This window comes from Henckelia pumila, chromosome 1 (assembly GCF_033568475.1).
Source record: "Henckelia pumila isolate YLH828 chromosome 1, ASM3356847v2, whole genome shotgun sequence".
Classification (NCBI taxonomy): Eukaryota; Viridiplantae; Streptophyta; class Magnoliopsida; order Lamiales; family Gesneriaceae; genus Henckelia; species Henckelia pumila.
The window spans coordinates 95400086-95416913 of NC_133120.1; the positions used below are offsets into that span (position 1 = coordinate 95400086).

The 16828-nt window shown below is 35.6% G+C and overlaps 2 protein-coding genes across 4 annotated transcripts; both read right to left on the reverse strand.

The window, feature by feature from the left end:
• Positions 1–4963: 4963 nt before the first annotated feature.
• Positions 4964–10605, reverse strand: LOC140876474 (serine/threonine-protein kinase 12-like). 3 transcript variants are annotated; one of them, XM_073280443.1, is made up of 13 exons: positions 10337–10599; positions 9701–10119; positions 9394–9468; positions 9160–9261; positions 8876–8958; positions 8680–8800; positions 8238–8317; positions 7597–7659; positions 7353–7471; positions 6998–7083; positions 6164–6285; positions 5931–6042; positions 4964–5431 (listed from the first exon to the last, which is right to left on the reverse strand). In XM_073280443.1, the coding sequence occupies exons 2-13, from the start codon at positions 10031–10033 to the stop codon at positions 5333–5335; spliced, it is 1395 nt and encodes a 464-aa protein (XP_073136544.1). In that variant the 5' UTR covers positions 10034–10119; positions 10337–10599; the 3' UTR covers positions 4964–5332. The 3 variants fall into 3 exon arrangements, 2 of the variants coding, with proteins under 2 accessions (XP_073136544.1, XP_073136543.1); XM_073280442.1 differs by having other exon boundaries at positions 4964–6042; positions 10337–10605; XR_012148803.1 differs by lacking the exon at positions 4964–5431 and having other exon boundaries at positions 6014–6042; positions 6164–6357; positions 10337–10602.
• A 919-nt stretch (positions 10606–11524) lies between these two features.
• Positions 11525–13975, reverse strand: LOC140881942 (U-box domain-containing protein 17-like). The gene has a single exon (XM_073287629.1). The coding sequence runs from the start codon at positions 13741–13743 to the stop codon at positions 11638–11640; it is 2106 nt and encodes a 701-aa protein (XP_073143730.1). The 5' UTR covers positions 13744–13975; the 3' UTR covers positions 11525–11637.
• Between the last annotated feature and the right edge of the window lie 2853 nt (positions 13976–16828).

The window sequence follows — 16828 nt, forward strand, 5'->3', positions numbered from 1 at the left end:
CATCTTTCTCTCGAACTCGAAGTTGATGATATCCGGAACGAAGATCAATTTTAGAATACACAGATGTACCCTGCAACTGATCAAACAAGTCATCAATTCGTGGCAAAGGATACTTATTCTTCACAGTAGCCTGATTCAATTGCCGATAATCGATGAACATTCTCATCGTTCCGTCTTTCTTCTTCACAAACAAGACTGGAGCACCCCAAGGTGATACACTTGGTCTAATATAACCTTTTTCCAGCAAATCTTGCAATTGCGTCTTGAGTTCTTTCAATTCTGCTGGAGCTAATCGATATGGAGCTCGGAAAATAGGACTTGTCCCTGGCATTAATTCAATGCTAAGATCTATTTCCCTTTGAGGCGGAAAACCCGGAATCTCATCAGGAAATACATCAGGAAAATCCTTAACGACAGGAATATCTGAAACTTTCAATTTCTCTTCCTTCGTCGCATCTAGAGCATAAATCATAAATCCTTCATTTCCTATCGACAATAATCTAAACATTTCCATTGCCGATACTAATGGAATGCGAGATTGTGAATCACTACCATAAAAATTCCACTTATTGCCATAATACGGTCTAAATCTCACAATGCCATGGAAACAATCAACCGTAGCTCTATAATTCATCAGTGTATCCATACCCAAGATACAGTCAAAATCAGACATAGCTAGTTTGATTAAATTGGTTATCATGATCTTATCCTCAAATCTAATCACACAATTCAAAACTATCTCATTAGACATCAAGAAAACACCAGTAGGAGTAGCAACAGACACAGTATCCAATAACGGAGTAAAAGCAATCTCATGCTCATCAGCAAATGTAACAGATAAAAATGAATGAGATGCTCCTGTGTCTATCAAGATACGTGCAGGATACTCAAAAATATAACAAATACCTGCAATAACTCCCCCAGGTGCATCTTGTGCCTGATCCTGAGTCATAGCATGGACTTAAGCCTGCTGTGGACCTGGAAAACGCTGCTGACTCTGAGGAGATGGATACCTAGGCTGCTGAGTGGACTGGACTGGAATATAAGGCTGTGTAGGAGCAAACTGTGGTACAGGAGCATATGGTCTGAATGATGGTCGTCCAGAAAACTGGCCAAACTGTTGTGGCTGAAATTGCTGTCTTCCAGCATTTGGACATACTCGAGACGAATGTCCAGCCTGCCCACAAGTATAACAAGTTCCTGGAAATCCTGTACAATGTGCACTCAAATGATTACCACCACATCTGTCACAGTACACTCTTCCAGACGATCCAACTGAACTTCCACCACGACTACCACTGGAACTGGAGGAACTAGACTGTGGTTTCTTTTTAAATGGCTTCCCTCTAGCTTTAAACCAAGGCCTTTTCGCTTGCTGAGAAAATTGCGTAGGCTGATATGAAGGTAAACCCATTGGTGTCTGTGAACTGCTTCCAGCTCCTTGAGAAACAGATGCAGGGATTGATTGTGGTTCACCCCTGAGTAGACTTGCTTCAATTTTCTTGGCCTTTTCTACTGCTTTTATATAAGTAGATGGAGTTCCAGTAGTTACCAACGTATGGATCGTTCGTGTAAGCCCCTTCAGAAAATGTGAAAGCTTTGATCGATCATTCTTTGCAACATGTGGGACATAAGGCAAAAGAGCAGAAAATTGAGAAGCATACTCAGCAACAGATTTATTGCCTTGCACCAACAGATTAAATTCATCTTCTTTAGCAGAATAATAAGATGGTGGTGCATATTCTTGTGCAAACTGCTTACAAAATACTTCTCATGTGATCTTTTCACCAGAATCAGAAAATGTTTCTGCTGTCGTTTCCCACCAAAGTTGCGCTCGGTCTTTCAGCTGAAAAGGAACTAACTTCAGTCGAATTTCATCAGGATATTCTAATCCATTAAACATATTGTTGAGACTTTTCAACCAACTAGCAGCTTTCTCACTTCCTTCATTGCCAAAGAACTTTTGCGGACGCAACTCCTGAAATTGAGAAATTATTAATCGTATTCCTCCCATTTTCTCAGTCAATTGGGCTACTGGATCAGCCTCAGCCTGAATCGCTTTTCCTTTGTCAGGATTCACCCGTGGTTGTTGTTCCATCTCTAATTCCACATCTTTCGGAGGCTGAACAGCTGGTCGACCACATCAAGATTTCTAACATTTTCCGCTGCAGACTCTTCTACAACTTCCTTCCCTTTTCTACCTCTTCCTCCTGGTGCCATTCTACAAGACACGAGGATTTAAATACAGGCAAAAATAACTTAACAAACAGAAAACTATGATAGGAACTCAGAGTTCTAATAGAATTCATAAACTAAGTTCTAAAACCAAGAACTACTGGTTCTAACAAATACGTTCAAAAATAAACACCACAAGTAAGTCACGTAAGAACAAGTAGTCACACACATACGCAACCATTTTGTTAGTGTCTAAACTCGAGTGTCCTAGACTCTAGTTCGAGCATATCCCAGTATACGCTCTGATACCAAATGAAAGGGCCCGTGTCCTGATTTAATATTTAATGATCAAACAACCAGGATTAATTAATGTAAACAGCGAAAACGAGTTAAAAATTTGCGTTTGGGCCTACAGAAATTTCGGCATGACCTATTCGTAAATAGGACATCCCAAAAACCTGTACAACACAACCAGCAATATATACTCGAAAATAGAGTCACAACTCCAATTTACAAACCTATAGCCGCACTGGCCAGGACTAAACACATGCAGAGCCGGCAAGGCTCGATCACACAAATAACAATTCAAAACAAGGTCCAAAACTATTTATACAGATACACAGGGCATCACCCCGGTAAATATAAAACTCGCTAAACTGATATATATACATATATCTGGGAACTCGACTCCACGCTCACCTCACTGGGTACCACTAGATGACGCTCCACCAGATGCGTCAAATCCCCCTGGATAACCTGCTATAGAATCACAAACAACCACAGCATAAAAAGCAAACAAGGATCGGACCCCAGTACGACGAACTATAAAAATTACGACAAATATAACTGATATGAATAAAATCAAGTACAATGCAATGAAATGCAATGTAATGCGTGACAGGTATCAATGAAATAAGGGATACCAAAAGGAGTCCAAATAATCGTATCACAATAAACTCAGTGGCCACCCGTGCCAGGAACGCAGCAGACCTCGAATCATCACTGCTAATCCATACACGTAGCATCGGAGGGTGACAGGAGCGACCCGTCCAGCCTCATGCTGTCATCAGGAGTGTCGTACGTAGCATCGGAGGGCAACAGGAGCTACCTGTCCGTGTCTCATGCTATCTCAAGAGTGCACTAAAACAATGTCACTCGCTCCATGATGACTCAATACATCTCAAGAGATCAATATCAATAGCAATCAAAGGAGTCAAGGCTCAACGTGCTATGTAAACTTGTAAATGAGTGAATGAAATCATATAATCCACGTAAGCACATAAAACACATTATCACTCATTACAAAATACTTAATATCATTACATGCCATTATAGGCGTCGTAATATAAACAGCTCATACGTACCTCAACCGACACTTAATTACCACAGAAATATCTCAAGTATTTCTCGGATATTCCAATCCCAAATTTTCAGAATCTGTAATTCCAGAAAAATTGCTCATAAATCCTAAAATTCATATTTAATATTAAAACATCCTATCAATGACCAAATATCAAATATACGACTCTAAAAGTCAAAATACCCCAAGTAGAATAATCTGAATTTTCCGAAAATTCCTACAAATTTCGAAAATTCGCATTTATATTTTCTAGAGCATCTAAACACTCAATTAATGAATAATCAACACTTAAATTCGAAAATTCCCAATATAAAAAATCTGGAAATTCGAAATAAATCCCAAATAAATTCTGAAAAATATCGAATACCTTCAATCGACTTCGATATAATACCTACAAACAATAATAAATCAAATATCAATTATCGGATGTCAATTGAATCGAAATACCCAAAATTCGAAACCCTAAATTCAAAATTATACCTCAAAGCTTGGAATTAAAGGGTTAAACAACTAACACAACCTACCCCTAAACTCCGGCGACGATCGGCGGCGGCGAACGACGGCGAACGACGGCGGCTGGTGCGACGGGTTTTCGGAAATTTCAATAAAAATATGAAATATGGGTACCGAAAGATAGCTCTCGTCGCGAGGATTCCGGAACTATATTTACTTTTGAAATCCAGCCAAAAACGAAGGAGATACGGACATTTGAAGAAATGAAGAAATTTGAAAAACAAAGAAACAGAAGAAACGATACGGAGGAATAGAGAGACGGTGGAGAGAGAAAGATATTATGATATATATATATATTATATATGTATATATGGATATGTATTAGTTTAATGTGTGTCTTATTTTATTCATTCGGGGTTCAAACTTGACCCGGTTCGAGTTATTTCAACTCCTGTGTGCTCTATAAATAACATATTCATTTTAATATCGTCTATAAACCGATATTTATAATTACATATTTTTAACACACAAATTAATTAATATATTAATATCGGGTCCTTACAAGTAGTGATATGAAATAAAGTTTTATTTAATAGTAAATTTTTCTTAAATACAAATTTTTAAATTATAAAAAGAGTTTTAAAAAGATATATATCTTTTTCCAACCTTCAAATTTTTTCTTAAATGTGCAAGCATCATGAATGAAAATATAACAAAATTAATAAAAATGTGAAATAACATCATTAAATTTTAATTCCTCAAGTTTCGTTTATTTTATTTAAGTATTTATTTTTTAGCGTCATGAATTTAATATTTTTATTTTGAAAATTGTGTAAAATTGATTTAAATTTGGATAAAAACTCTAATAAATTTGTGTTTTATTTACAACTTGTTTAATTTTAAATATATAATAAATAATATAAAACTCAATTATAAATGATATAACACTACGCGATGTTAGTTTTAACACACGAGTAGATGGAAGGAATATTTAGGACTGAATCGGAAACTTTTGGAAAACATTTAGGACCAAACCGGAAACGTATAAACATTTAGGACTGAACCGGGAATTTTTGGGAAAGATTTAGGACCAAACCGATAACGTCCAAACATTTAGGACTGAACCGGGAATGTGTCCAAACATTTAGGACTGAACCGGGATTTTGCCCTGAAATCCTCAAACTATCACATAATGTACAGTAAACCAGTTTGGATTGTGACAATTGTGTACACATATCAACATTTTCATCGAATAGCAAATGATGGGGATTACAAATACATTAAAATTAAACCAAATATTCTTCCAAACGAATGTCTTTGCACGATCTATTGTTGCTGCACTATCTAGTTGCTCCCCCTGGATCGGGACGAACTAGTTCGGCTACTTAAACTTGAAGGGTCTTTCTTCCAGTCAGGATTCTGAAAGCATTTCAATGGTCTAACCTGTATATTCCCATCATATTTCAAAATTTGAAGAAGGAAAATAATTTCTATAACGACAAATCGGCAAGGGCCACATTCCATATGCTCAATAATACTATAAATTATAAAGCTCGTTCTTGTCTTAATAATGTTGCATAAGCGCAAGTATAGTAAGTTGTCATATTTCAAAAAGCTTGTATCACAAGAGATGGCTAAACAATGATTTTTCGCTTTAAAAATACTGCCTCACGTGTTAATCAAAAATCGTATATACATATGCAGGTGTTAGCATAGAAGGCATTCAAATTACGCGGTGTTGGGGGGTTTTCTCGCATCAAAGAGTTTTGAACAAATGACTTTTAGTTTCTGACACCATGTCATAAATAGTTTTCTAACTTGTCAAAAGTGGTTAAATAAATTATATCTTGACAATATTAGATATGCATCCCACGCACATGTACACAAGGCATGTGAAAAGGGAGAGTATTGAGCGAGAGAGAGAGGAAGTAGAAAAACCGACCGTCCAACGCCTTCTGTGGCCAAATCTATTGTAGATGGATTCAAGCCTCGGGATTAGTTGCTTGAATGTTGGTCTATCAGCTGGATTTTCGCTCCAACACCGCTCAATCAACCTGTAAGAGTAGAAAAGGCAAGCCAAAAAAAGTTTGAATTGGCATAAATGTTTGGACTAAAGGTAAGAATATGCAGCAAGAATGCATTCGCGTAACTAATTAAGAAATCCTGAGTACGTACTCCTTCAATCCATGAGCATATAACTTTGGTGAGGCCCTAAAAGGGGGCCGTTCTTTTGCAGCATAAGATTCGGGAACTTGATAGTCTTCCTTTGCGTACAACGGTGGATGTCCTTCAATCATCTAAGTTTAGCACATCAGAAAGATGAGTTAATGGAAAGCTGGTATAGAAGACGTAGTTTGTCAATGTGATACCTGCTTGACAATAAGCATATATTATGTTTCTTGTTAGAATTGAGTCGTGTGATAATAGATACAGTACATCAACAAATAAGACAACTTATGATACAAAAGCAAATTAAAATTTGTATGATGGAAATAATCCCACCATTCCAGCAAATAAATGGCCTGACGCCACGATTAATTTAAAGTTTAAATTTGAAATTCGTCAAATATGTACCATATATTAAAAAGTAAATCCACTTTAGTATCTGAATTCTTGATATGGTCTCCAAATACCGACAAGACATTCTAAGGCTTCTTTAGTGAAGATTTAAGAGACAAAAGGAACTATAGAACTATTATAAATTAATATTTTGATTGATTCAAGTATATCAGCTATGAATCAATCAATCCGTGATCAAATTAAGTTCCAAACAGAATCTGCATGTATATATCTAGTTATCTACAGGCATGCTAATTAAATTCTGTTTTTTTCTCTGGTACCCTGCATATTGTTCGATAAATGCAATGCTACTATCATCAACAACTTCGATATGCAAGTGGGAAACTCAACGCATAACTGGATTGAACAACTTGTTCATGCCTTGCAAATAAACGAAAATGCCTTTCCAACCTTAACATGTTCATTGTTCAAGTGATTTAGGTACATTACCTCTTGTAGAATCAAAGCGAATGAGAAAACATCCACTTTGGTATCATACTCCTCATTTTTGAAAACTTCAGGAGCCACATACCGACCTGTCAACAAAGGAATAATATTCACAGAATCCGTCATTTATTTATTATATATTTCTAAAGGTGAAAGAATCATTTAGTTGCAAGTGAAAAATTACTAGATATTTATTGCATATATATACACGAGGATGGATTCTTGTTCCACAAGATCCTTCCAGGAGTGGAACCAATGACCAAAATGAATCCTATACAGACTCGACATATCCAAATTAATGTCCTAATGCTCAACTTGTAGTTTTTGCAAGAAAGAATCTTCAGAGTTGCAAACTCACAAGAAGTATCCTGACAGCTAAGAGGCCTATCTTCTTTAACTCTGTTGGCAACTTCTAGAAGCTTGCTAACGCCAAAGTCTGCAACTTTCAGATGTCCAGAATCATCTCTCAAGATATTTCTGTTTTGTTGTAAAAAAGTAGGAGCAAATTTTTTGAGAAACAAGAATGACAACACAATGGAACCATGTCAACAATCATACTAGTAGCAAAATACGCAGTAAAGTTCAAAGGGACAAAAACTTACGAAGGCTCAAGATCACGATGAATAATTGCTTCAGGTTTATGTTCATGTAGATAGTTCATTCCCCTGCATACCAAAATTGACAAGACAAAAGTGATGTGCTAAATTATTATAGTAAGGAAGTTAGCATCAACATAACATACCGCGGGTAGATCGAGTTAATTTGCGGCACTGTCATGAATCCTATAATTCTTTAGTGTTGTGCATGTGTGTATTGGATATCTCTTGTAATTTTCACATAAAATTCCAAATAATGATGATTTTTTTGTACAGCCGTGTTTTTACCATTTTGATTTAAGAATGTTTTTCTCAGTAAAATTTTGTTCTCTCATCAAATGTTTTACTTTCAATTTTCATGTGTTGTTCTGAGGTTTCCTATGACAAAATATTATATATACACCTGAATGTCACATCTGTTGTCTAATTTAGTTTATTTCTATGAAAAACTATTAATGTGCCAGTATCAATCATTATCCTAAGTGATAAGAGACTGACACCAAAAACAAAAGATAAATAACCCCAGTTCTCAACTTCTTTCCATTTAAAAGAGATGAGATGAGAATCAGCAGCATGTCTAAATATTTTTGCATCTCAGAAGTCCGTAAGAAAACACGTTATTAAAGTAACTCAGAAACACATTAAACCTTGCAATGTCCATAGCAAATCTGAGAGCTGCTACAGGTTTAAGAGCTCCTTTTCTTTTCAAATACTCATGAAGGTCACCCTGAAAACACATTATATAAGGAAGGTAAGGCCCAATATTTTTTTTTTGGAAAAAGTATAAGGGCCAATATTAAATCAATCATCTAACTACGTGTCTAATGCATTATTAACCATCAAAAAATAATCGGAGATTATCAATTCAAATAGAAGAGGAACCAAAACAAAACTTTGCTAAACCAGAAATAACTTTTGAGAGACAAAGTATATTCCACCATAACAAGCAATATATATGCATGTACAAGAAATTCTAAACAATGTAACAAACAAACTTCAGAACAAATAAGTTCATTCGAAAGTTTAGCGAGGAAAAAAGATCAGAACTCAATTCACTTAAGTATTTCAAAAACAGTTTATCAGGAAAACCTTTGGTAAGTATTCAGTAACAATCATCATAGGACTACTTTGTGTCACGGCACCAAGAAATTGTACAACATTTGGATGCCTTATTTTCTGAAGCAACGCAAGCTCGTCCCTGAATGCCCGCCTGGAAATTCCAGTAGTTTAGCATATGTGAAGTTGAAAAGAATTAAAATAACATGTAAACTATCAAAGAACCCACACTTTATCTTCATCAGCAATACCCTCCCAAAATGGTTTAACAGCAACTTGTGTTCCACCCCATGAAGCTATTCTGAAGGTTCCCTAAAAATATTCCATCAAAAGAACGAATAAAAACTATGTCAGCTTTAACTACGATCAAATGGGCAACTCTTACTTGCTGTTTCAACCAATATCATCTGAGATTTCCAAATAGTGAGGCTGGTCAGCTTATTTATCAAGAATTCGATGGGTGAAAGAAAAATGCTGTATCTAATGAGCAATGTGCCAGAGTTAACCAAATACCTTGGTTATTTTAACACTGTTCGAGAAATCGAGTTCTCTTGGATTAATCTCATATTCTGGTACCTCACGAGCATTCTGAACATGCATTGGAGCAGGAGCCATCTGATGAAAACACAGAAAGCAATTAACCCCAAAGGACAAAGGCCGCTAAAGAGAAAAACCCAGCTACCGGTTCATAAAAATTCTTGATGCATGAAAAACACTGTAACCAAAAAAACAAATAAAGACACTGACCAAACGCTTAGCACCATATCTCTCCAACAGTTCGATCACACCGTAACTCTTATAATGTATCGCGTCTGCAAGAGGCTGTTCAAACAAGAATAGGTGACATATTGAGATAGAGAACTGTAAATATACCACAAAGATTTCGCAAGTCTACACTTGAGGACTAGGACATTTCCATCTTGTACAAGGTGCATTGCTTAAGAATCGTCACAGACAATATATACATAGAAAATACAGTGAGACTAATGAACTCTAAATTACTAAGAATTTCCAAGGTTTAAAGCAAATATATAGTCTCAGAGTCAAACCATACCGTGCTTCCCCATCTGTCTTTAAGGTCTAACTCCGCCCCATTTTCTACCAACAACTTGGCAACGTCATGGTTTCCCTGGCAAGCAGCAACATGAAGAGCAGTCCGATAATCGATATCTCTGAAATTAACATCTGCACCAGAATCTAAAAGTTCTTTTATTCCTTCTAATTCACCCTCGTTTGCCAAGAACATCAGCCTCAATCCAGGATCAATGTCACTCACATCTCCAAATTCATGCTCACCGTCCATGCTGTCCAGGCTCTCAGAGTCCCGCTCTGGAGCCATGGACGACTGCTTCAACAGTGTAAATTTCAGAGGCACACCGGATTCCATTGGAAAAATCCAATCAAGAATTCCTCTTCACAAGAAATGTTCAATTATCGAGGCAATATCATTCACAATCACTACCGAACTCAGATCTGCAAATTGCAAGAATAACGTTACATAAGATATTTAATCACCGAGTTTTTTAAATAATTGGAATCAATAAAAAAAATCAAGAAAATGGTGGCTCGCGCTGTATTTGCATTTTCAATTGCTCAACATAAAGACTATATAACACGAAACAGAATTAAAAAGTGAATATCACAAAACAAAAACCGGAAAGGTAAAAACTGATCAAGAAAATATCAAAACCTGGAAATCGTCAATAATCCGCCAAGAACAGTTCAATTATTCGAGTTTCAACCCAAAGAATTCAAAGATATTGGAGTTACTGAAGGGAAATTGAAGCCCACCCTATATTTTTGGAATCTAACAATTGAAAGCGAAAATAAGGGATAACTGATGACTGAATCCTAAACTATGATGTATGGAAGCTTTCGTGAGGCGAAACTTAGGTCAAGATCGGAGAGTTACAGACAAGAAATAAGCAAGCATTGGAAGTGCTTTTACTATTAATTGTTGGTGTATATATAATATAATCAACTGTTACGAGTATGGAGAACAGGTAGACGTTGACAAATTCGAATATGAGGAAGGAGAGTGGAATTTACGCGGTGAAGGATGGCGCGTCGCCAGTTGTGCTTGGCGGCGTCCTATCTTTGAATATATATATATATATTTTCCCCTTATTTCCTGAAAGAGTAAATTTGAGTTATCTTAAATCTTCCAACCTAAACTTCAATTTGCATTTGCGACTTTGTCAAGGGAAAAATATGTTTGTACTATTTAATCTTTAAAAAAAATGTTTTTGTCTTTTCTTGACTCACTTTTTTTTTTTTTTGAAAATGGTTTCAAAATATAGAAAATATTATACTAATACATAATATTTGAGCATACAATGATTTAGATAAGATATAAAAAAATAAAATTTTGAGTATAAAATTTGAAATATTTTATTAGTATCAATACTTCAAACACATGTTTAGATACTCAAATATCATATATTAATACTATACTTTCAATGTTTTGTACCAATTTTCATATGAAAAAATACAAGTATATCATTAATGTCAATATTTTCTATGCATATTGGGTACTCAAAAAATATATATTAGTATCAGAGTTGAAATAACTGTGTTTAAATATCATATCTTCTTATCATATTTTTAATTTTTTGTATCAAATTTCAACTGAAAAAAAAAACATATAAGCTCCGAGAATGAGAAACCTATGAAGCATTTTTATGAAAGAGACCGGTTATAAAATTAAGTTTGATTAGGAGATTTTAAACAAATTTTCCCTCCGGGTTCCTTCCACCTGGGATTAGATTAGTATATATTTACCAATTCCGTAATATGATAACATTATTTACACAAATTAATTTATTAACAACTAAATTTATGAATTATATGTATTCATCAGATTAATTATTCATAATCATTAAAAAAATAAATCTGGTTTCCTCGTATTGCTATTCTTTAAAGATATACAAATGAAAAAATGTGACCATAACGAATGGATTGAACACCACCATCAGTGCAGGTAGCCACTCACTATAATACAGGAACACTGATGGATACTGGCATTGCATCTCTTGCTGCGGTCGAGTTCCCGCCTGGAATCGTAGTATACCGGACCACGAACACATTCTCACTCCTTTGGAACACCCTACCTAGTGCTGCTGCATATCTCCTGGCTCGTTTTGTGCCTGTAAATAGTAAACTCTGCAACAAACCAGCCAATGAGGGTGCATTCACAACCTTCTCTATGGTAGCCGGACCGCCGCCTCTACATAGTTCGAGCAACGCTGCCACAGCGTTTTCTTTACCCCTCGGAGTGCCACATCGTATCATTTCAATCAGCCCACTGACAGCTCTTTCCTCGTTTCCTACTGCTTCAGCACCTATTGGCTGCCTAACAAGCAGGGCTAACGCACCTGCTGCTTCTTCACACACGTCTTCATCTCTTAGTGCGTCAACTAGCACGGTTATGGCCCCCGAGTTGATCATTCTTGCACAAATCTCGGTGTGAGTTGATAGGTTATACAAAGCAGTAACGGCGTCTTTTTGACCTCTGGGAGTTCCGTTTCTCAGCAGACCAGCCAAGGCTTCAATCGCCCCTTGTTCTTCGGCTATTTGTTTCTTGATTTCATGAACAGTGGAAAGGCTGAATAATGTTGCGGCGGCATTCTCCCTGGCCTCAGGGGTGCGCCCGAATTTCAAAACTTCAACGATTGCCCCTAAGCACCCTTCCATATCCATGATTCTGCTTGTGTTCTTTTTGTCGAGAGACAAGTTTAGCATTGCAGTTATGGAGTTTTCTTGTGCAACAGCATCCAAAGACGTAAGTAGCATTTTCAGAGGAGGAAAAGCACCAGCCTCACCTATGCAAGCCCGGCTCTCCTTCCTTGTTTTAGCCAGCAATCTAATCTCCAAGGCAGCCACAGTCTTTGCCCTAGGCGTCCCATTAGCTAGTTGTTCGACGAGTAGGCACACTGTGGCTTTTGTAGCTTCAGTAGCAGCTTTCTTCCGCGAAGCAGCCACAGCACTTTCAGAAGATGAATCCACGTTCTCAACTGGAACGTATGAAATACCTTTACCCATGCACCACAGTAGAATTAGATTTCTCAGAGTTCTATTCGGCACCAATCGAGTATGAACAAGCATCTGTCCAGTCTTGGGACAAGTACAGTGTCCTTCTTCCATCCATCTCGAAATTGACTCACGATCATACGTTTGACCAGTGGATACTACCACCGGATCCGTCATCATTTCAAGTGATATCGGGCAACAAAAATCCTTGGGGATAGATGTAAATGTTTCAGAAATTTCCTTTGAAATCAAGCATTTCTTCGTTTGCTTGTTCCAGCACCTTAATTCACCCTCCTCATCTTCAAATCTAAATAGTAAGTACCTACTGTACCGTGTCAAAGCCACGAACCCATTAAGAATGGAATTCATAGGGTCAATATCCCCGTTGTGATCAACAATCTGCTTCTCCAAGAACTCAATCTCAACTCTACAACTTCTTACATCGCGAATCATCAATTTTTCTACAAAAAAGGAGTGCAAATCATTGCTATGGGGAATCCTCCCCTCTTCAAATTCCTTCAAGAAATCATACAACTTCAACTTTAACAAATATTCGTGGCTATCGACAATCAATCTCGACTTTCTCGAGTGTTTTCTTAACAACTCGACTTGCTCTTTAACATCCACAGGCAACTGACATTCTTGAAGAGGGAAAATATCCAAAAGGATGGATATTTCCTGATTCAAATCATGAAAATGACCCGAAATCGCATAGTTCCTAAACAACAACCACAACTTACTAGAACCTTTGACATAATCAAGCAAGAGTTTCGCCCTGTAAAGAAACAAGTACAGCTCCTTCAAGCATAAAAACACTGTGGGATCCACTTGCAAGAACGCCGCTTCTCGAAGAGCATCCACCATCACAGAAAGCACCTGAATTTTCCGAATCAGAGACCGGAAATTCCCTCTCTGAAAGAAAGGCGCCGCATCAGTTTCACCGGAGAATGCTGACACCAACTCCGTAGAAAACGCGCAGAGGGTCTCCAAAAGCGAAGCATTCGACAGACCCCCCAGCAAAGGAACCGCCACCAACGACAGCGATCTCTTCCAAAACGACGGGAACATCGCTGCCGATGACACCCACAACCCAAAACTTTACGAAATTGTTACAAATACTCAAAAGGGTCAATAATTAATGCTTGAACGATGTCTTTCAGTGAATCTTTTATACAAAATAGGAATAGCCACAGATTCTGAATCCGCGTAAAAGGTGGAAAAGCAATTCGAATGAGAAAGCAGCGAAGGGTGTAGGATTTGTGCGTGTTCGTGTACTTACCAATTGACTGGAATTCGAGTTGGGGAGATTATAAGAATCTTGATTCACGTTTTCAAAAGGAAAAATTCAATGCCAGTCTCCCTGAAAGCGACGTTTGGCCGAGTATGGGCGTAGTTCTTACTCCACCTTCGTTCTTTCTTCTGAAAATATTGTGAAGAAAGACGAACGTCAGTTTGAATTTGATTGATATTTTTTTAAAAAAATATTTTTTTAAGTTATAATTTTTGACTTTTGAAAAAATTTTAATTTTAACTTTTAGTTAATCAAATACTTTATTAAATAAAAAATACTTAAAACCAAATGGGGCCGAAGATATAAATTAGAGAATTTATAAGATACGAGGGAATCCGTATTCTATTTAGAAAAAAACAAACATACAAATCAAGATAATGTTTTTTTATGTTTTTTTTTTTGAAGCAATGTATTTTTATGTTTATTTTTTCTTATTTATGTTTATCACCATCTAGATAAACATAATCATGTACGAGAAACAAATTATTCGACACGTGTAATAATTAGTATTTCAAAGATCCTATTTCTGTGTTTTTTACTAATAATAAAAAAAAAAAGGCAAAGATGCCTCGTTGTCCGAAAACAGAACAGACGGGATCATGGATTTAGGGGTTGAAATTGATATTTTAAAATGTTATTACACATACATCAAATTTATTAGTACAATATGATTTTTTGGATTAGCTGGATTATTGTGGCATAGATACACACCAAAACATGCTTGGAAAGTTGGAATACCATCAGATGCGTAATTTTCTTTTTTCCTTATTTATTTTGCAAGTTAAATGTGTATCTAAATTATTTTTTAAAAAACCCATATTTTTTTATAGTAAAAAACTTTTATGAGATAGTTTTCTTGGTGAAATTTGTGATATAGATATTAGTTCAAGTCGGGATGAAGTTAGAAGTAAAAGCTTTTATCACCTCGAGCCTAAAGAAATATTTTCCATTTCTCTATTATTTACATTTACATATGTTAAAAATAATATTATCTGATATCCATCTGTCTAACCATATCTGTATTTTTTAACAAATTAAATTAATTGATAAGATAGAACAATAAATAAAGCTATATAAAATGGATCAACTCATACCATCAAATAATCAGAATACCAAAAACTTGCAGCTCTATTTTTTTGACAGTGAACATGAGGTTTTTAATCGAATGTATATTAGCAAACCTCTTGTACAAAAAATAACTCATATTTTAAGTGTGAATCCTTACGCAAATTTCTTCCGAAGTCTTAGTGATATTCAAAATTTGTACGATTATAAAATTTCTTTACAAGCTGATCCTATTATCGATCAACATATTTTTAATAAATCTATTGTATCCCAAGTTGCTGGAATTTGGTTAGAAAGTGATGAAGGAAACAAATATTCAACTCAACACATACTAATATATCCAAAAAATTCTCAACCTCAAATAATTAAACAATATTTTGCTTGTTATGATCCTATGCAATATCCTCTTATTTTTCCAAATGGAGAACCAGGTTGGCACCGAAATATTAAAAGACTAAATGAAAGACAAAAAAAAAAAAAAAAGCACTCCAATACCAAAATGCGATGGCGAATGCTTTTATAACATTCAAAATTGCGCAAGTACAAGCTCCTCAAATAGAACAGAAAACCACAGGTTAATGGTGTCTGCTCGTGAATATTATTGCTACAAGTTACAAATACGTAAAAATGATAAATCTTTCTTGCTACATACTGGTAGACTTTTACAACAGTATATAATAGATATGTACATCAAAATTGAAACATCTAGATTAGAATTTTTCAGAAGTACAGATATGCAGCATCGTCTACGTAATGAATTGTACTCTGGATTATTAGACAGTATGTCACAAGGATTTCAAAAAGGTAGTGATATTGGAAAACGTATGATATTACCTGCATCGTTTATATGAGGACCTAGAGATATGCGAAAAAGATATATGGATGATATAACTTTAGTACAACGTTATGAAAAACCTGATATTTTTCTCACAATTACTTCAAACCCGAATTGGCCAGAAATCAAAGCTTTATGTTTGTCCTCCGATGAAATACAAAATAGACCTGATTTGATTGCTAGAATATTTCGTGCGAAATTACAAGTTTTAAAAAATGAATTATTTACAAATGCAATTTTTGGTCATGTTATTGCTTATACTTATGTAATAGAATTCCAAAAAAGAGGTTTACCACATGCTCACTTTCTATTCATTTTGAAGCAAGCATCAAAAATGTTTTATCCTGAAGCTTTTGATAGAATTGTTTGTGTTGAATTGCCAAATCAGTTAACACATCCATATTTATTCTCATTGGTGATAAAACATATGATACATGGACCTTGTGGTTTACTTAATCCATCATGTGCTTGTATGAAAAAAAATTGTGCAAATTTAACTACCCTTATAAATATTTCTCAGAAAATACCAAGTATGACATAAATTCATATCCAATATATCGACGTAGAAATGACAACTGCACTGTCTTGCTAAATTTAATTGCCACATTAATGTTGAAATATGTTCAACTATTGAAGCCGTAAAATATATCTACAAATATATTTACAAAGGACATGATAGGATTTTTTATACATTAACTCCAAATGAAGAAAACTCAATAGTTGACGAAATAAAAAATTTCCAATGTGCACGATGGATTTCACCTCCCAAAGCAATTTGGCGAATTTTTAGCTTTGACCTCCACCATGTTCATCCATCTGTAATATCTTTACCAATTCATTTAGAAAATCAGCATTTCATAACTTTCAATGTCAATCAATCACTATCCAACATTGCTAACAATCCTACAATTGAAAAAACTATGTTAACACAATTTTTTTATATGAATAAATACAATGACTAT

Excerpts from the sequence above, each read along its gene's own strand:
- LOC140876474 (XM_073280442.1), bottom strand. The coding sequence starts at position 10,033 with ATGGAATCCGGTGTGCCTCTGAAATTTACACTGTTGAAGCAGTCGTCC. Across the intron at positions 9,469-9,700 it reads AAGACAGATGGGGAAGCACG|CCTCTTGCAGACGCGATACA; the intron begins GTATGGTTTGAC and ends TTGTTTGAACAG. Across the intron at positions 6,043-6,163 it reads TATGCTCATGGATTGAAGGA|GTTGATTGAGCGGTGTTGGA; the intron begins GTACGTACTCAG and ends CTACTCTTACAG.
- LOC140881942 (XM_073287629.1), bottom strand. The coding sequence starts at position 13,743 with ATGTTCCCGTCGTTTTGGAAGAGATCGCTGTCGTTGGTGGCGGTTCCT.